At 54.0% G+C, this 19,555-nt stretch overlaps 1 protein-coding gene across 3 annotated transcripts; it reads left to right on the top strand.

The window, feature by feature from the left end:
* The first annotated feature begins 11,392 nt into the window (after positions 1-11,392).
* On the top strand, positions 11,393-19,262 carry PACSIN3 (protein kinase C and casein kinase substrate in neurons 3). 3 transcript variants are annotated; one of them, XM_045786550.2, is made up of 11 exons: positions 11,448-11,573; positions 14,503-14,574; positions 14,831-14,920; positions 15,074-15,230; positions 15,974-16,209; positions 16,311-16,466; positions 17,048-17,223; positions 17,358-17,478; positions 17,638-17,774; positions 18,192-18,313; positions 18,709-19,261. In XM_045786550.2, exons 3-11 carry the CDS (start codon positions 14,867-14,869, stop codon positions 18,822-18,824), a joined length of 1,275 nt encoding a protein of 424 aa, XP_045642506.2. In that variant the 5' UTR covers positions 11,448-11,573; positions 14,503-14,574; positions 14,831-14,866; the 3' UTR covers positions 18,825-19,261. The 3 variants fall into 3 exon arrangements, with proteins under 3 accessions (XP_087710942.1, XP_045642506.2, XP_045642507.2); XM_045786551.2 differs by lacking the exon at positions 11,448-11,573 and adding an exon at positions 11,601-12,248; XM_087854816.1 differs by lacking the exon at positions 14,503-14,574 and having other exon boundaries at positions 11,393-11,573; positions 18,709-19,262.
* Positions 19,263-19,555: the final 293 nt, after the last annotated feature.

Raw genomic sequence — 19,555 nt, 5'->3', positions numbered from 1 at the left:
CCAAAAGAAAAATTCAAGCATGGTTTCTTGATGGGAAGATGGAAAGATAAGGTCAGAGTGTTAGGGGAAAGGCAAGCCTGTGGCTTCGCCCCTGCTGGCTTGTAGCTGTGTTTTCAGAGCTGTGTCACAGAAGCGGCCTTGCCCCCTTTACTCAGACCTGCCATTAGTTTCACTCGTCAAGGTTCTCAGTTCTAGGGGGATGCCGAAATGTAAGAAATGACCTAGGAAGGCTTATAACCTACAGAGCAGAGAAGAAAAATACACGTGAAACTAGTCAAACCATTCCAGAGAGAAGGCGGTTGAATACTAAATTGTGGTATGCTGGCCAAGACTTTTAGATGCATTCAAAAAAGATAATTCAATGGAGAAAGAAGTATTTAGGAAAGCCTCACGGGGAAGATGGGATTTTGTGGAGTTCAAATTGAATTTAAGTAGGTTTGGCTGAAGGACGGAGAAGAAGATCCTAGGCAGGAGAAGAGCTTGGTAAAAGTTAGGAATGGGTATGAGTTATGAGAAAGAGAGAGGCAGGCCCTGGCATCTGGACACTGGCCTGGTAAATCAGTTAGACCTTGGTGTTCTGTCGAAATAAACAATTGCACAAAACAACACCAGACAAGGCCACTCTGTGACCATGATCGATCAAGACAACAACATGATCACTCATGTCTGAACACAGGCAGAAGTAAGAATATTGTCCAAACCACAAAAATAACCAAATATCGCCCTATTAGTTTGGCTAAAATAAAAGCAGCTTCTTTGCCAATCACGGCTTTAACTTTGCTTTTGCTTCATTCCTCCCACCTTGTGGATAAGATTTATTATCATAGAATCACCCCCATTTCCTGACAACCTCCAATCCAGAGCAATGCCCCGCTTTCCTGAACCCTTATGCAAATCATCCAACACAAACCAAATCCTACAAGTCCCTCCTAACACCTTCTTACAGAGATGTTCCACCATATGCAGTCTCTGCTGCATCGAGCGGTAAACCCCAAGTTCAACTACAGGGATGTTCTTGATGCTGTTTGATTGGAGGCATTGACATTTATGAGTAGGGTAGGAGGCAGCTTGAAGAGGAGAAAGTTCGTCATATTGATGATCTGTTCCGAGAGGCCAGATGGACGGGGAGGTTGAATGTCAGGCAGAATTCAAATTTCATTCATTCTACTGACATTTATCAAAACTTACTCTGTTCCTGGCACTATTCCAGCAAAAAAGAATGCTGAAATGACAAATGCTCTTTGCCCCCATGGAGTGTGCTTTTTATGGTGGGAAAGACAGGTAATCAATCCTATAGCTACAATTGGGCGTGATGAGGTTAGCGAGAGAGGAAGCATTGGGTTCAGGCAGGGCTGGGGGTGGGCACGGAAAGAGGACGCTAACTCAATGTGGAGTAGCCTTAAAAAGGAACAGTATCAGGGGTGCCTGGGTGGCTCGGTCGTTAAGCGTCTGCCTTCGGCTCAGCTCATGATGGGATCGAGCCCCGCATCGGGCTCCCTGCTCAGTGGAAAGCCTGCTTCTCCCTCTCCCACTCCCCTTGCTGGTGTTCCCTCTCTCGCTGTGTCTCTCTCTGTCCAATAAATAAAGTCTTAAAAAAAAAAAAAGGAACAGTGTCAAAGAGGTTTTCCCAGAGAAGGGGCCCACTTAAGGTGAATCTTTTTTTTTTTTTAAAGATTTTATTTATTTATTCGACAGAGATAGAGACAGCCAGCGAGAGGGAACACAAGCAGGGGGAGTGGGAGAGGAAGAAGCAGGCTCATAGCGGAGGAGCCTGATGTGGGGCTCGATCCCATAACGCCGGGATCACGCCCTGAGCCGAAGGCAGACGCTTAACCGCTGTGCCACCCAGGCGCCCCATACTGAAGGTGGGTCTTGAGAGATAGAAGGGGTGGGGGAAAATATTCCAGGCAGAGAGAGTCGGAAATGGGAAGGCAGGGATGCAATAATAAGCCGTGATGGATTCATGAGCAGAGGAAATGTCCTGCTTAACTCCAGGATTTCCCAGAATCTGTTTTTAGGATTGGGAGGTTCTCCATGGTGAATTAAAACAAAACCAAAACAAATACACGTGAGTAGTGGACACCCGCCTTGAACATGCCAGGAAAGTGTTTTGTTTCAGGTTGTGATTTGCAGCATTCTTACCCTGGGTTTTGCTGTGTTTCACCACGAAACAACAGTCTAGGGACTTAATGTCATCCATTCCCATCTGATGAACCATCAGGGGCAGGTGAACAAAAGTATTTAATACATATTTTTTGATCCACTAATCTGATAGGGAAGTGAATGGTGCAGCCTGGCTCTGGTTTCCTGCCACCGCGAGCCTGTGCTATGAAGCCCTGTGTATAAATGTTTTGGTCTTATCTGTGACACTACCTTTGACATAAGGCATCACATGGCAATTCATTCGAAAGCTGCTGGTGACAGCAAACGAAGGTCTCGTGTTCACACTGGAAGCCGGGCACGACCCACGAGCATGACCCTAAATAATGCCAGTTTCTTTGATCTGCAAAACAATATGTGGCTTACGTGTTTTCTGGAACAAAGAGTATGGCACAGTGGCAAGAGCATTGTTCTTAGATGATGTCTCTTGGGTTCCTCCTTTCACTTTTAAGTTTCGTCATCACAAAGTCAAGAGGAGGTACTCAGTGGTCTTTTGCCCAGTTTTAAAATCTGGGATCTTGTGAGCTGCTGTTAAAGCAGCAGAAACCAGTGCCTGCTTTCCACTCTGGCCTCCCTGTGGGAAATTTCCATGTAGTAGGAATCATTTCTCTGGTGCAGGCCGGTACATGACTGATTCTGATCGAGCCGTCTATGGGTCCAAAAGCTCTGCTGAGTCTGCAGAACCATCTATAATCCACGAGGATGGTGTGTGCAGGCTTCCCACGCTGTTACTGCTTCCAGTGATTTGCAAATGACAGCCTCAAGGATTCTGCAGAGCTTGCAGGGAGCTGAAGTTTAAATTCCTCCTCAAGGATCAGAAAGACCTGAATACAGCCTCCAACGTCCTTGTTCCTTGGCCTCTCCAATACATCGTTCAGTGCCCAAATAGAATAAATTCTGGAATGGTGCTAAAGGAAAGCATGGCTCCCACCCTCTAGGGAATAGCATCCATTTTCAAAAATATAATTTGGGATAGCTTTGGAAGTGTCAGACAGTGGTGTAAATACCAAAAAAAAAAAAAACCAAAAAAAAAAAAAAAAAAAAAACCACCCCCCAAACCCCACTTTCTGTCTTCACTGTGGGGCATAAGGCACCATCCACACTCTAAATCAATATCATGTCATGCGAAACCGTAGGTGCGGGATGCCAGGAAACTTCCCTAGGCAGCCAGATTTGCAGGGCAACTGCCAGGATGCTGAGATAGTCTGTGTGAAAGTACTCTGCATGCTGTAAAGTGTTCTACAAATAGCAGTTGTTATGTAATCTCCTGGCAATATGCTATTGACCGATAAGCTCTGAAAGGGGTGGTGAAGAAGCTTCTTTGCCATCCTCAGGAGTTCGCACCAGGCAGGTAGCCATCATGGGGAGAGCGGGGCCCAGAGAATCGGAGAGCAGGGGTTTGAATTCTGGTAGTGCCTTCCACTCCCTGTCTTCCAAAGACTCTCAAAATCCCCAGTGGCAGAAATAAAAATGCTTCTGTCTGTGTTAGAGCCAAGCCGGTTGCCTATGGGGGGATGAATCACATGCTCGTGGGACCGGGGGAACTGCATTTATATTCCCCTTACATTCCCATCCTCCCACTCCAGTCTCCACTGCCCCGCTTTTGGCTCCTGTCCCAACTAGGACATGGACGCTCCTGGAGCATGTGACAGAAAACTGGCCCAAGGAACCGCAGCGAAGTTTCTCTCTGTAGAGGAAAGCAGGGGGCTGCTTGGGTAGCTGTGGTTCTTTCTGGTGAAGCCAATGGCCTGGAGGAGGCTATCTTGGTCCAAATCCACTCACATCCTCCCCAACACTTCAGACTTTCAGGGCGCATCCCCGCAGACACATTTACTGTACATTCCCCTTCGTGCTTGGCTTTCCCTGTGACATAAGGCCCCGGAGTCTGAGAGCTTTGTCATAATTATAGGTTGCCTAGAAGACCAGGCCACATTTGTGTTGGCAGCATGGTGGCGGCTCATCTATTCTGCAAAGAGGCACGTTAGCGAAACTGGACGAAGAACATCTCTGAAAGGCAGCCTGCTTTTTTAAGTTCATGTCGTATTTTACTAAATTTCCGAGGCTGACAGCTGTGGCCTCCTCCACGCTGGTGTGGTGGGTTGAGTCGTGGTCCCTGAAAAGAGAAATCCATATGCTAATTCCCAGAACCTGTGAATTATCTAGAAAAAAGGATCTTTGTAGGTGTAGTTAAGGAGGAGATCATCCTGGATTATCCCAGTAGGTCTTAAATCCAGTGGTAAGTATCTTTGTAAGAGCAAGGCAGAGATAATAGAACATTGTGTGTCGATCACACTTCAATTAAAGACAACAACAGCCTCAAACGGTAGCATGATGTGTTGAGTTGTGGAGTCACGGTATTGCACACCTGCAATTAATGTAACATTGTGTGTGAGCTATACTTCAAAACAAAACAAAACAAAAAAAAACCCAGTGAGGCAGAAGGCGAGTGAGACCCAGACAGACACACAGACACACAGAGAAGACAACATGAAGATGGAGGCAGAGATGGGAGTGATACAGCTACGTGCCAAAGATTGCCAGATTGCTGGCGGCCACCAGAAGCTAGGAGAAGGGCAAGGAAAGCGGAGACCCCAGAGCCTGGGGACGGATGGCATGGCCTTGCCGATGCTTTGATTTTGGATTTCCGGCCTCTGGAACTCTAAGAGGAAGACATTTCCGTTGTTCTGAGACACCTAGTCCGGGGTGCTTTGTTAGCCCCAGGAAACCAACACACCCAGTCTCAGCCGCGAGTGCGCTGAGAGAGAGAGAGAACACAGGCAGGGGGAACAGCAGGCAGAGGGAGAAGGAGAAGCAGGCTCCCCGCTGAGCAGGGAGCCCGATGTGAACCTCGATCCCAGGACCCAGAGACCATGACCTGAGCAGAAGGCAGACGGTTTAATGAATGGGGCTCCCAGGCACCCCTCTTTGAGCAAATCTTAATACCTCTCTGAGTCTGTTCCCTCCTTTGGAAACTGGGAAGAATTAGGCCTGCTGGCTAGGGTTGTCGCAAGGCTTGGGTACCAAAGGGCCGAACGCAATGTCTGCTGTGCTGCAGACACTCCATACATGTGCACCCCCGTGTCCGCCGTCACCCGCCTTGGCCTGCCTCACCTCAGCCACAGAGCTCCCAGCCTGCGGTCAAGTTGCATGGTTTTGCTACCTTCCTCTGGCTCGCGGGTGATGTCCGGCCCCGCCTTCTTGACACACCCACTTGGACATCTCAGCGTCTCAACCTACGATATCCAAAAGAGAAGTCTTGACTTTCCGCTCTTCTCCTGCCTTTTTCACATCTCCACCGCCTGGGTAAGTGGCACTTCTGTGCCGAGACTCAAGGTAAACACCCGTGAGGCATCTCTATTTGTTTTATGTTTAAACTTTTCCCTTGGACAGAATTTCAGCCTTAGAGTTGAGAAAAGGTTACAAAGAATTTCCATATACTCGTCCCTAATTTCCTGAATGTAACATCAGATATGAGTACAATACAATGATCAAGAGGAGAGAATTATGGATTTCGCGGCTGGCTCAGTCGGTGGAGCATGGGACTCTTGATCTCAGGGGTCATGAGCTCAAGCCCCATGTTGGGTATAGAGCTTACTTAAAAAAAAAAAAGATGAGAAAATCAGTACTAATGATACTATTATCTAATCTACAAACTTTATTCAAATTTTGCCAAGTACCCCAGTCCTGTCCTTCTCTGGTCCAGAAACCAATCCAAGATCACAGGTTGAGATTCATTTTGAAATGTACCTTTCCCTTACCATCCACATTCAACCGATCCGCAAGTTCTACCGATTCCTTCCCCCGGGTACTTCTTCAGTCCCTGTCCTGAGCAGCTGCACCGTGACCAGCCTAGAATAAGCCCCTGTCCCTGGTGCCTGGATGACTGAAGGGACCTCCTAAATGGTCTGCCTCTTTTTGTCTCCCTCTAATACAGGGGCCACGTGGTTTTTGGGTAAGGGGCTTGATAGCCAACATTTTAGGCTTTTCTGGCCCTGTGATCCCCACCCCAAGCGCTCCACTCTGCTGTTAGACAGCCATAGCCATAGATAATACGTAAACAAGTTGAGTGTTACTGTGTTCCAATAAAACTTTATGGACACTGATATTTGTCCTTAAAACCTTCACACATCACCAAATCTTCTTCTGATTCCTTTCAACCGTTTAAAAATGTGAAAAGCATTCTTCGCTCGTGGGCCATCCAGCCTACTGTTTGCTGGTGCCCTGTTCTGATCCGTCCCTCACACAACCTCCAGAAAGACACTTGGTCACTCCTCGCTTGAATTCTGCACTCAGAATAAAACAAAGCCTGCAGTGTTTGGGTGCTGCCCGCCTCTCTGACCTCACCCTCGACCTCTCAGTCTCTCCTTCACCACGCCCTACTCACTCCACCTTCTTTCCCAGGAGGTCGAGTTCCCATTTCTGGGCCTTTGCACATGTTAGTCCTTTCATGTGGAATGCTCTCTCCCAGGTTCCCTCTTTACCCAGCTTACTTCCATTTGTCTTTGGGGTCTCTTGGGCTGTTTTGGGGTAGAGAAGCTGAGACTTCCTGAAAGAGATCTTCTCTGACCCTCCCCTCATTGAAATTATGCTCCCCCTATTCTCTCATAGCACTATATCTTAAATGTTTTTTTCCTTTAGAACTCTTACCACGATTTGTAACTACGTATGCAGGCCTTTATTTGGTTTGAGTGGAAAACCCCACAAAGCCAAGGGGCGTGTCTGCTTTGTTTACATTGCGGACCAAGCACCCAGCCTGGTGTCTGGCATCATGGGTGTTCCTTGAAAGTCAGCTAAATAAATGGAACCTCTTTGGCCAATCAGGAGGCCCCCAGGGGACTTCAGAGAAGGGCCCAAATGAACCAGGGCAGGCTTCCTGAACAGAACCCTTCGCCTACTGAGCTGATACCTGGGCTGGGCCCTGGCAGCTCAGGGCACCTTCCAAAGAATCTGCCCCGGGGAAATTCCTGACCCTGGAGAAGCCTGCTATGCCTTTTGACTCTAATGCCATCCATCTGCTGTTCTTCCTGCCCAGAATAGCTTCCCCCACTGAGGGTAGCCCCTCTCAAGAACTCTGACCAGTTTTTCTACCTGGGTTGCCTGAGATCTTAACAAAAACATAGCCATTGAACCAGAATACTTTACTCAGCTGTCCGTCAGGAATGCTGGGGCAATGTCCAGAGGCCACAAAGAGTAACACAGCAGCCTTCCAAAAAGACAGCCAGCCTGCAGCCCTCTCTACCTGCTCTCCTCGGCGTCTTCTCAGGGCTGCGTGCCAGACTTCTTCAGAGAAATCTCCTCTAGCCCCTCCCTCAGGCTCTTCTACTGCCTGTAGGATAAAGTCCGAACTCCTCAGCCCACCTCGCAAATCTTCACTATTCCATCTCAACTCATTTCCAGCTTCATCTTCCGTCTGCCTCCACCCCATCCTGAACTCAATATTCTAGGTAGTCTAGATCGGAACCGCCCAATACAATTGCCACGAGCCACATGTGGCTGTTAAAATTTTAATTAAAATTAAATTAACTTAAAAATTCAGTTCCTAACTACAAGTGTGAAATAGCCACAGGTGACTAGTGGTTACTGTACTGGGCAGTGCGGCTATAGAACATTTCCACCATTGCAGAAAATTCCATGTGGACAGCCCTGTGTTAGACAATAAGACCCACTCATGATTTCCTTTTTTTTTTTTTTAAAGATTTTATTTATTTATTTGACAGAGAGAGAGAGAGAGAGACAGCCAGCGAGAGAGGGAACACAAGCAGGGGCAGTGGGAGAGGAAGAAGCAGGCTCCCAGCAGAGCAGGGAGCCTGATGCAGGGCTTGATCCCAGGACTCTGGGATCACGCCCTGAGCCTAAGGCAGACACTTCACAACTGAGCCACCCAGGTGCCCCCACTCATGATTTCCTAAAAACTCTTTATTATACACTTTGCATATAAGTACATGCTCATTGCTAATTTTCTAACACTAGAAATCTCTTTTACCAATTCTAGACCTCTCCCTAGAGATAGCCACCAAAGTGAGCTTGGTATCTAGTCTCTGAAGATTTTGTGTGTTCTGCATTTTGTCTTTTTCATTCGGCAGGGTCTTGGAGCTCTTCATATAAGAACACATCTCGGGGCGCCTGGGTGGTGCAGTTGGTTAAGTGTCCCACTCTTGGTTTTGACTCAGGTCATGATCTCAGGGTCATGAGATCGAGCCCTGACTTGGGCTCTGCACTCAGCCTCTGCCCCTCCCCCTGCTCTAAAATAAATAAATCAATCTACAAAAAAAAAAAAAAAAAGAACACATGTCTATCTACCTTGTGCTTCAGAGTTAGCCATAGTATGAATGAACTCTAGGTTATTCAATCTTTTTTTTTTTCTTTCCTACACTTTGGTGTTTATCGTTATTTCCAAATCTCTGGTGTATATACAGGATTTTTTAAGTGGCCACATTGGTGGGCCACTCTGAGGGGTAGGGCTTGGGCCCCACCACCCTGTCCCTGGAGGGAGTTCCTGGGCCGGGGCCTCTCGACACTGTCTGACCTATGAACCTCGGTGACAGGCCAACCAGCAGGCTCTTGATGGATGTTTGCTTCCAGTTTTCCCTTACTGCAAACAATACCGCATGCAAGCCTCCTTGTACCCTTTTCTGCACTTCTACACATGTTTGTCTAGGGTAGGTTCCAAAAAGCAAAATTGCTGGATCACCAAGTCATATGCTAACACCTCTGGGGCTTGGCACACCCTGGTGCTCAGGCCTGCAATGCCTCTCCACATGACTAATTCCTGCTCATCAAGCCCAATCACGTGTCATCCCCTGGTGAAGGGTGGTCTCTTCCGGCTCTGTTTCCCAAAGTACTTCCTACCCACACTGTATCATTAACCTACACTTAAGACTGTGCCTTATTTATCTTGTATTCTCAATACCTAGCAGAGGGCTTAGCATAGAACAAAAATTCAAATGATTTCTCGACTGGTTGACCGAATGAATAAATAAACAAATAAAGGTACAGTGGTTAGGACATTCCAGAAACTCAAGGTGAGCAAGTCTGTGAGTGCTGTGGGCTTAGGCTTTGGACCAATGTGCCAGCTGGTGCCCTGAGCCAGGCTGCCTCTCGGTTTCTGTCTATCCAGCCTCTGACCTCGGGCATCTCATCTTGAACCCTGTTCGAGTTCAGGATTGTGCGGATGGAGCCGTATGGGTGTGTAGGGGCTCTCTGGCCGCAAAGTGCAGAAATCTGAGCCCTGGGGACAGCACTAGCAGGGGGTTAGTTTTCCAAAGGCGGCTCTGTCTCCTTTCACCTTTGAAACAGCTCCGTATGCTCTGGGTTTTAGTTTTTTTTTTCCCTATGGTACCTTAAGGGCAATTAAAATCAGCGGCAGTATTTCTGCTTTCTACCTCCAGATTGAAATCTAAGAGAAGCCAGATGCTTTCCAATCCATATCCCCTTCTCCTTGTGATCTGAGGAACAGCCCTGTTTCCTGAATCTCTCTCTGGGCCTGGCTTTCCCAGATGCCAGTCTGGCTTGCAGCCTTTGTTTTTAATGGGGTTTTAATAGGCGGTTCCTGCAATTAATTTCATTCTTGTGTTTTCACACTTTCTGTCTAGGTGCCTAAAGGCCCCCGGGCACTAGGTGGGATGTTAACTGATTTAAAATAATACAGAACAGTATAGCTGTCATTGTAGATTAGCCCAGCTCCTCTCATTTACAGCTTTTACAATCAGTAATTAGCTGGGGCACACGGTCCATTTGGGAGGTCAGCTGGGTCACCTGTCATGTTTCATAGAGGTAGAAACAGAAATATGGAAAAAAAGGGACTTTTTCATGCCCCAACAGAGACTGGGCGTTGAATCTGGTTTCAGAAGCCACATCCTGCTGGGTACACACCCTATGAGCAGCCAAGGCCAGGATCCACTACGCAGGTAGGATTTGCCAAACGCGGTGCGTCCTGGATGTCCAGTTTCACCCTCCCACTAGGACTGTGGAGCAGCCCAGTCCTCAGCAGCCAATACTATCACCTGAAATTACCCTCATTCATTCTCTCAGGGCCCTTTTCCATTGTATGAGCGGATTTATCTGCATAAAGACCGCATCAACGATTCCTCTCGGATTCAGAAACATACTTTTGCTATTTTTAAAGTTGCAATTTAAAAATCCGCGCACACGCACTCACACTCCTCAGGGAGTGGTGGTGGGGCGGGGAGTGGGGACGAAGAGTACGTGCTGGGGAGAGAACAGCTTGGCTCTTGGCTTCCCAGAGCGCCACGCCGTCCCCCTGGGGGCGCACTCCTCGGAGCACGCTGGGGCTCTCCAATTCCCTGCGAATTTGCGCCATCAGGACCCTCCGAGCGCCGGGGGCGTTAGACCCTGCTAACCCGCTCCCCTTCTCTCCTGCCAGGCCGAGGGCTCGGTGGTCGGGTCTCCCGGCCCAGGAGGGATCGGGAGGGACGGAGAGGCCAAGCAGGTGGCGATTAGGTCAGCCTCGGAACATTCTTGGACCGCTCCAGTGGATAAAAATAACAGACAGGCAGACTGCGAAAAATCCCAGGGTGGGGGCAAAGAGGGTGAGGGAGAAGGGATTTATTAAGGGTGGGGTGGCAGCGTGGCGATCTGGAAAAATCTGCCAAAGCTGATGAATGACAAAGCGGGTGGAGGGACGAAGGGATTTAAGAATGAATCGTGGTACAAAATCTGGGAATAAGAACACTGAGGGGGAGGAGCTCCTGACTTTTTGCCGCACCCCCACCGCGTGTCCCACGCAGTCCTCAGAATGCGCCTCGAGATTGGCAGGCAGGGCTGTGCATGGAAAGGGCACGGCTTTGGAATCCGGGTCTTGCCCGACTACAGATCTTTTGCAAGCTGCCTAAGGTCTCTGGGCCTCAGTTTCCGCATCTGTACAATGGGAATCCTAATGCTTAAAAGGGGGTGGATGTGAGCCTCGCCGGAACTAACTTATAAAAAGATGTGCTTGGCAAAAAAATGTTAAGGCAGCGTAGCCCCCACCCCCCACCCCCACCCCGGCCAAGGCCTCCCTCCAAGGGGTATCCAGGCAGGCCCAATCCCTTCCCGCTTCCACCGGTCTCCCAGGCTCTGCAAAGGCCGGAGCGGCAAAGCCGTAATCCGACTCCCTTTTGCGGCGCGGCGCCACCCTGGGGAGCGGGCCCTGGCGCTTCTCCTGTTGGAGCCGATACCCCACGGCCCGCGCTCCGGGAGCCGCGGGTCGCGGAGATGTCTGCAGCCCCTGCGCCTCAGCCTCTGGCGGGTGGGGTTGGGGCCGCTGCGGCGAGGAGAGGGCGGGGCCGGGGGCCGGGCTTCCCGGGGGAGGGCCGGGCGCGCTCCGGGAGGCGGCGGCCCCGGCCCGGGAGCGGCAGGACTCCGGCCGGAGCGTGGCCGGACCCCCACCCGCCGAGACGCCCAGGAAGAACGCGGTGAGTGCTGCCGGGACGCGAACCGCGGGGAGGCGGCAGCGGGAGCCGCGAGTCGATCCCGCTCTCTCCTCCCGCTCCTGAAGTTTGCAATGGGACCGACTCCCGCGCTGGGCGCCCCCGGCTACCCCACTCAGCGCGAGGACGGGAAGAGCTGCCGCCGAGCCGAGCCGAGGGGGTGTCTCATCCGCTGAGCCACGCACCCCGCGATTTCCAGGCCCGAGGAGGAGAAGGGGGCGTCGGGGCTGGAGGGCCACACCATCTCATAGGGCTCCTCAAAGGCCCCCAAACGCCCCGGGCACCCCTCGCTCTTTGCAAAGAGCCCTAATTTCTGGGCCGCTGCCCCGGGTCACCTTCTGGAGTCCACGGCCGGGTTGGCCCAGGCAGGGTGCGCCCCCTCCCCTCAGCGGTGAGCGGCTGGCCCCACCCCCGCCGAGACCAAGTTCAACAAGTTTGTCCAAAAAGTCCTAGAGCCTCCATGGCTGGGCCTGGCCCGGCCGCTCCGCGTGGGCTCCACCGGCTCCGAGTTGTGCAGCTCCGGACCGGCAGGAGGGCCGGTCGAAGGGCGCCGTCCATAAGGGTTGCGGCCAGAGACGGGCAGCCACTGGGCTCCGAGGTTTGGTGTGGAGGCTCCGGGTTTGGAGTGCGTCATCAGGGAGCAGGCACCTCAGGCGGCAGGTCGGGTTTCCAAAAGTGCCCCTTTGTTATGCCCCTCCCTCGCCCTGCCTCCTCCCCTTCCCTGCGCCACCCCTTCCCCCACCCTCTGGGCCGGCTCTGGCTGCTGGTTCCAACCACTCTAGCCTAGGCACCTCTCTCTGGACCAATGGGCCGCCCGCAACTGTACCTCCACATCCTAGGGCTGCCGGACGGCCGGGAGGGGCCGCTGGCAGAAGCCCCTGGGCGCAGCCTGTGACTCAGGAGGACGGGCAGGGCAGGATGGCAGTGCTCCCTCCCAGGGGCATGCCCCCAGCTTCTGGGAAGGTGGGGGCTGGTCTGCGCGGAGTGGGGGTGGAGGGGTACCTACTTGCCTTAGGTAGGGAGAGTGGGTTCTTCCCTGCGTCTCAGGACTTTCTGCTTTGGCCCAGGCAGCTCTGAGGAGACCCTGCCAAGCCCCCGCAGACTTCTGCAGGCCCAGTAGGTACTGGGCTACCTGGGCTTCCCAGCATTAATTATCTGCCTTCCGGGCTCTTGCCTGTGGCAGAGTGTGTTCTGGGGACCAGAACTGGGTCTCTGCTGAAGTCAGGAGGCATAGGGTGCTTCTCATGGCATGCAGGCCCCACCCCCATAGCTCGATCCAGCCAGGGCTGTGGGTGCTGGCTGTGCCTGGGACTCGGGCTTGTGTTTGCTCTGGGAGGCCGGAGGGAGCAGTGCCAGCCTTGCACACACAGCTTGCTCTGTTCTGGGGCCAGAGAAAGGGAACGGGTGGGGGGCAGCTCTCCCGGGAGCCAGAGCCAGAGCCTGGAGGCTGGAGCAGGCAGGGGGCCCAGGCCCCTGGATGCCTGACTGGGACAGCTCCGAAGGCCCTGTGATTTACAGCTGCAGTCCTGTTTCTCTCCATCTGGTTGGCAAGTCCTTTCTGGGTAAATGGGGCAGACTCAAGGGGCAGCAAGGGGAAGTGCTGAGGAGCCTGGGGGCCAGCCGTTCTGTCCCTCTCCTGCTCTGTACCCAGGCCCTTCCGCTGCACGCCACAGCTCTCTCTCTAGCTCAGGGCTGGATCCCACCTAGACAAGCTTTCTCACAGCTGCCACAGCCAGCAGGTTTCCTGGTCCTTAGGTGGGTGTCATTTGTTTCTTCATTCAGCTACCAACTCCAGTGCCCGAAGAAATACAAATTGGACCCTCTCTGTCAAAGACTGGGGACAGATCCTCTCCTGTTAGTGACGATCCATTGGAATATATAATATATAGCCTGATGGAGGGCTCACAAGGGGCTGTGTGAATGGAGTCCGGGAGACTCTGGAGAAGATGCCTCAGTTTGAGTTTTGAAGGATGGATAGTGGCTTGTCGGTTTGGAGGGGAGCAGTGTGATAGAGCCCTGCTTTGGGGGCAGCGGGCATGTACTCTGTCCTCCTGGGCTCGGCGGTGTCCCTTGGGCTTGCTCAGAGGAGGAAGCGGTTTCCTTCTAGGGGCTTGAGTTAGTGCTAGGGACAGCTGAGCTGCCGCCAAGAGGCAGGAGGGGAGTGGCCGCGTGCCACTGTGTCCTCTAGCCTCTGGGGTGGTGGCTCTGGGGTTGGAATCTGCCTTGCCCTCCTCTACGGTTCTGGAGCACACTCTTAAAATTGGCTGATGGCCTGTCTGACTCCCCCATGCTGCCCAGACTCTGGGCTCTTTGAGGGCGGGGCTGAGTTACTCATTACCCAGGGAGGCTTGTGGGACCTCACTGGATGCTGTGGAACAGGATGAATGTCCCTTGCGACTGTCAGGCCCCTCGCGCTTCTTGCTCATTGCCTGGTGTGAGTCTGAGACCAGCCCTGGCACAGAAGACCAGGAGGCGCCGCCTTACCAGGGAGCCGAGGCTTCCTTAGGGGAGGGCAGTAAAATACACTTGTTCAGCTTCTTGGCCAAGATCGGACTCAGGCCTCCTGGCTCCCAGTCTGCTCTTGTGGGCAAAGGGAGTCACTGGAGTGTGGCCGGGTATCCTCCGACTCTGCCTGGTCTGGTAAAGGGTGGTCTTGTTGTTTGGGGAAAGGCAACAGGGCCCGGCGTGGGCAGGTATCCTCCCCTCTCATCTGTAGTGTGGAAGGGGGGCAGCGGGGCCCTCTGCCCACCACCCACCCCCGCCCGCCACCTAATCCCCAGCTGGATCCTGTGACCCGCCTGGCATTCTCCTGGCTGGAATCCGGCGCTTCTGACAGCAGTTGCTATATCGGGGGGCCGGGCACCGCCCTAGACGCTCTAGGTCCCCGCCCTCACCCCCGCCTTGCTTTTGTCAGCCTCAGGGCAGAACCACAGCGGAGCTTTGAGAGTTGGACATCCAGGTCCCTGAAGTGATCTCTAGGGCCCAGGTAGGTGGAATGAGGCTGGGTCAGGGAGGGGATGGGCAGACTCAGGGCCCAAGGAGAAGCTCTGAAGTGGCCATCCTTTCCCCTATCCCAGCCCCTCCCGGTACCTTCCAGACTCCCACCTGTGGAGTCCTAGCTCTGACAGTTCCTTGGATGGTGGGGATAGCAGTGGGGACAAAGTCCAGGGATAGGAGAGGATCTTTTCCTCTCCCCAAAAGTGTGTATCTGGTTTCCCTTCTTACCTCTCTGCCCTCCACAGCCCCCATCCGCCACCATTCCGTGCTGCAGGGACACCATGGCTCCAGAGGAAGACGCTGGAGGGGAGGCCCTGGAGGGCAGTTTCTGGGAGGTGAGCAGCTGGGTCCTAGGTTTGGGGGTGGCACTGAAATGCCCCCCACCCCCCCGGGCCCAGCCACCTGTCCAGGAGAGGAGCCTAGCTGTCAGCCCTAGCCCTGGAGGGGTCTTCTCCCCGGTGACACCGCCTTTCTCCTGTCCGCCCCAGGCTGGTAACTATAGGCGGACCGTGCAGCGGGTGGAGGATGGGCATCGGCTATGCGGGGACCTGGTCAGCTGCTTCCAGGAGCGTGCCCGCATCGAGAAGGCCTATGCCCAGCAGCTGGCTGATTGGGCCCGCAAGTGGCGGGGCACCGTGGAAAAGGGTGAGCCAGCGCTTGGGCCTCGCCGGGAGCAGAGGGCTGTTGAGGGTGGGGAGATCAGGGGAGGCAGCTTCTTTTTTGTACCTCTTACGGGAAGTTTGAGGATTCCGTGTATGCCTTCCCTTTGAAGAGGGAAGAGCTTCCTGGTTATTCTTACAGTTGTTAAGAATAACCTAGCTGTTAAGAGTTTGCAAAGTATGGTCATGAGTTATTTTGATGTTTCTAACAGCGCTATGATGGAGAGGGTCCTGTTCTACCCATTTTCTAGAGGAGAGTCCGGAAGTTCAGAGAGGCTAGGTGACTTGTCTGAAGTCACACAGCTAGAAAGCTGAAACTTGAACCTAGGCCTTTTGACTCAGGAGCTGGGGATCTTTCCATCCTAACAAGCTCGTTCTTCCCTCTGAAGCATAGAGTGTAGTGGGTGATGCCACAGATTTGGGTTTGAGTCTCAGCTGTAGTGTTTTGGGCAATTAACTTGTAGCTATAATGCTTTGGGTAATTAGCTTCCCTTTTCTGGACTGCTGTTTTTCGCCTGTTGAATGTTGATCGTGACACTGTTTTCATGGTGGTGGATAAGGATTCAGTGAAATCTCGTATATCCATAAGTAGCTGCTGACATCTTTGTGGTTCATCTTTGCATCCCCTGCTGCGGGCCTGGCACCCAGGGCAGCACCCTGGGGTGGGGGGTGGGTGGGCTCATTTCTGGCCATGTCCCTGGCCTGGTCCCAGCCCATCCCTCCCTGCAGGCCCCCAGTACGGCACGCTGGAAAAGGCCTGGCACGCCTTCTTCACGGCAGCCGAGAGGCTGAGCGCGCTGCACCTGGAGGTGCGGGAGAAGCTGCAGGGGCAGGACAGTGAGCGGGTGCGCTCCTGGCAGCGGGGGGCCTTCCACCGGCCTGTGCTGGGTGGCTTCCGCGAGAGCCGGGCTGCCGAGGACGGCTTCCGTAAGGCCCAGAAGCCCTGGCTCAAGAGGCTGAAGGAGGTGAGCCTGGGAGGGATGGGTCCCTTCCGGAATCTGCCCCGGGGCTGGAGCGGGCTGGGGCTTGGCGTTGCAGGGTCCACATTGGTCACCGTGCGTGCCAGGTGGAGGCTTCCAAGAAGAGCTACCATGCAGCACGGAAGGAGGAGAAGACAGCCCAGACTCGGGAGAGCCATGCAAAGGCCGACAGCACCGTCTCCCAGGAGCAGCTGCGCAAACTGCAGGAGCGGGTGGAACGTTGCGCCAAGGAGGCCGAGAAGGTACTGGGTGGTGGTGGGAACGCCTCTCCCAGGCCCAGCACTCGTAACGCTCTCATCCTCATGGGACACCCGCTCTCTAGATCATCGTTTAAAAGAGAAGCCAGAGAAAAGCTGATGCTTTACCCAGGGGAAGAAATGGTTCAGTTTCAGACTTGGGGAGGATCTTAGCAGTTGAGGAGACCTTCCAGCTCCTTTCCCTCTGCTGTGTCTCCCTGCCAACCCCGGCCAGGACAAGCTCTCACGTTGCCTGCTCTACCAGAGCACCCTGTCCTCCAGCTCTGCATAGCTGCTTCTCATTTTCTACCTCCTCCATGAAGTCTTTTCTGATTTCTCCCACCCGCTCCCTCGAGGTGGACCTCATTTCACGCTCCATCTTCGCTCACCAGCCTCTGTGACTCTGTGCCCAAGTGTCCCCTCCCCTGTTTGGCTCCTGGGCTTTTGGTGGGCAGGAGCTGGTCTGCGGCCTGATTGCGGCTGGGGCCTGGCCCAGGGTCTCGTCCGTAGCTGTGCTGCGCAAATACTAGCGGTGTCCTAAGTGGGTGAAGGTCTGGTCCTCACCGGGCCCCTCCTCGCCCACCCAGATGAAAACCCACTACGAGCAGACGCTGGCCGAGCTGCACCGCTACACCCCGCGCTACATGGAAGACATGGAGCAGGCCTTTGAGACCTGCCAGGCCGCGGAGCGCCAGCGCTTGCGCTTCTTCAAGGAGATGCTGCTGACCTTACACCAGCACCTCGACCTCTCCAGCAGTGAGAGGTACGGCCTGTGAGGCAGGCGTGGAGGTCGGGGGTAATGCTGGGTCTGCTCCATCTCTGGCCAGGCGGAATGACTTTGGGGGGGGCGACTGGGGCCCAGGGTTCCCCAGGTTGAGGTTGTGCTTTGGGCCACAGATTCCATGAACTGCACCGAGACCTGCATCAGAGCATCGAGGCGGCCAGCGATGAAGAGGATCTGCACTGGTGGCGCAGTACCCACGGGCCCGGCATGGCCATGAACTGGCCGCAGTTCGAGGTCAGTGTTCTGGGCCGGCTGGCGCTGGGAGGTGCGGTGGGCTCAGCCTGGACCTCAGGAGGGAGGCTAGGGCTTGGGATGGAATAGGTGAAGGTCTGAATGGCTCTGGCTGCCACCACAGCCTGCAGCCCAGCCTGACCCTAAGCACTGTCCCCACAGGAGTGGTCCTTGGATACACAGAGGACAATTAGCAGGAAGGAGAAGGGTGGCCGGAGCCCTGATGAGGTTACTCTGACCAGCATCGTGCCCACAAGAGATGGCGCTGCACCCCCACCCCAGTCCCCGGGGTCCCCAGGGTGAGAGCCAGAAACCTGGCTGTGGGAAGGAAAGAGCTCTGCCCCCCACCCTGCCCTCTTTCCCTCTGTCTCCTTCCCTTCATTCCCCTTACACCTGAAGTGGGTTGAAACTTGGTGCCAGGAACCTTAGGACCTACTTAGTAGTTGTCATGATGCCAGTGTTCATGGTGGTTTAGCTTTGCCAGGCGGTTCCCACATTCGCGCTCATCTACTGCTCACGTCAGCCCTGGGTGGCGGGAAGCATGCCAAGCTCACGGGCATGCGTGGCAGAGGTCAGACTAGGATCTTTCAGTTCTTTCCCACCTGCCTTTCCCAGGGTTCTTCCAGAGGGCGAGCCCTTGGCCCTGGGTCCTAGGCTCTCTTGCTCAAGGTGGTCCTCATGCCCTGAGCCCGCTGCCTTCTGTCTCCCCTCTCTAGTGGTGGGCAGGATGAGGAGTGGTCCGATGAGGACAATCCCCGGAAGGCTGCCCCTGGGGTGCGGGTGCGGGCGCTCTATGACTACGCCGGCCAGGAAGCTGATGAGCTGAGCTTCCGAGCAGGTACCCAGGGACCCCTTTCCTGTTCCTTTCCAGGCTTCAGCTACCCCCTCCCCTCCTTTACAGCCTGAGCAGGGGTGTGGAAAAGGGAAGCCTGATGCCTATTTCCCAAGGGCCAGTTGTCTGATCTTAAAGGCTGCTCTGGGTCCAGCCCCCAGGAGTCGGAGTGTCTGCTCTGAGCCCTCCCCTCCCTCTCAGAGTCACCAGCTGGGGCCTGCTTGATGCATTCAGGGTCTGGGGGTGGGGTGGCTTGCTGACTGTGACCTCTCTTTGCCTGAGGCATGTCTCTTCTCCTAGCTGGGTTCTCCTACTAACCCCCTCCTCCTCAGTCCTTGACCCAGTTGCAGGATCAGGGCTGGGAGAGGGCAATGGGCAGTGACGAATCCCCTTTCCCCCAGGGGAGGAGCTGCTGAAGATGAGCGAGGAGGATGAGCAGGGCTGGTGCCAGGGCCAGCTGCAGAGTGGCCGCATTGGTCTGTACCCTGCCAATTACGTGGAATGTGTGGGGGCCTGACCTCCCGTGACAGCCCTTCTGCAGCGTTTCTCCACCCTGCATCAGAGCCCAGCTTCTCATGGACAGCCGGACCCGAGGGCCCTGGACCATGGTGCCCCTGCTGCCCTTCTGTCCACTGAGGAGGGAGGAAGTCCTGGGATCCAGGGAGGGGAGAGGCCTGCATCTAGGAAGGGACTGGTAGGGCAGGGTCAACTGAGGCTAGGCTGAGGGGAAGATGGGGAGGTCAGGAAGTGACAGAAGGGCTCAAGGGTGCCAGGGCCTCTCCAGGAATGGGTGGGTCTCCCCAGGAGCTGTGGACCCAGTTCCTGGTCTCAGTGTTTTGAGGTTCCTGGGGTGGTCTTGGGGTGAGTGTAGTTCTGGGCTAGCAGCACTCTCTTGTGGTTTGTTCTGGTGTGTATTAAACTTGGAAGAAAAAAAAGCACTGTCAGGCGTGAGTGCATCTTTTCTGATAATCCACCCTCACCAGGCTGCAGAGGGCATCTGGAGGGAGGCACCGAGTGGGGAGGTCTGTGGGCCTAGAGTGTGTTATGGGCAAAGGTTTGCCAGCTTGGTATCTGCTCTGGGGATCTTAATCTGGGGTGGGAGGTACTCAAGATTGGGCTTGGTGTGAGCCCGCCGAGGTTGGAGGCTGGGTACTGAGTTCTGGGATGGACGGGAGCCCAGCCGGTTTGTCTTCCTGTTCATGCCGGTGGGACCAGGAGTGCTTGGTAGAACTGTTCATCATTACTCAT

This window comes from Ursus americanus, chromosome 24 (assembly GCF_024610735.1).
Source record: "Ursus americanus isolate L20-20 chromosome 24, mUrsAme1.1.p, whole genome shotgun sequence".
In the NCBI taxonomy this organism is placed as follows: domain Eukaryota; kingdom Metazoa; phylum Chordata; class Mammalia; order Carnivora; family Ursidae; genus Ursus; species Ursus americanus.
Note: the sequence above shows the minus strand (reverse complement) of the source record. Positions and strands in the feature narration are given on the sequence as shown.

Bases quoted from the DNA above. Each gene is read 5' to 3' on its own strand.
- PACSIN3 (XM_087854816.1), top strand. From the start codon at position 14,867: ATGGCTCCAGAGGAAGACGCTGGAGGGGAGGCCCTGGAGGGCAGTTTC. The intron at 16,210-16,310 runs GTGAGCCTGGGA...CGTGCGTGCCAG, and splicing joins GGCTCAAGAGGCTGAAGGAG to GTGGAGGCTTCCAAGAAGAG. The intron at 17,224-17,357 runs GTACGGCCTGTG...TTTGGGCCACAG, and splicing joins GACCTCTCCAGCAGTGAGAG to ATTCCATGAACTGCACCGAG.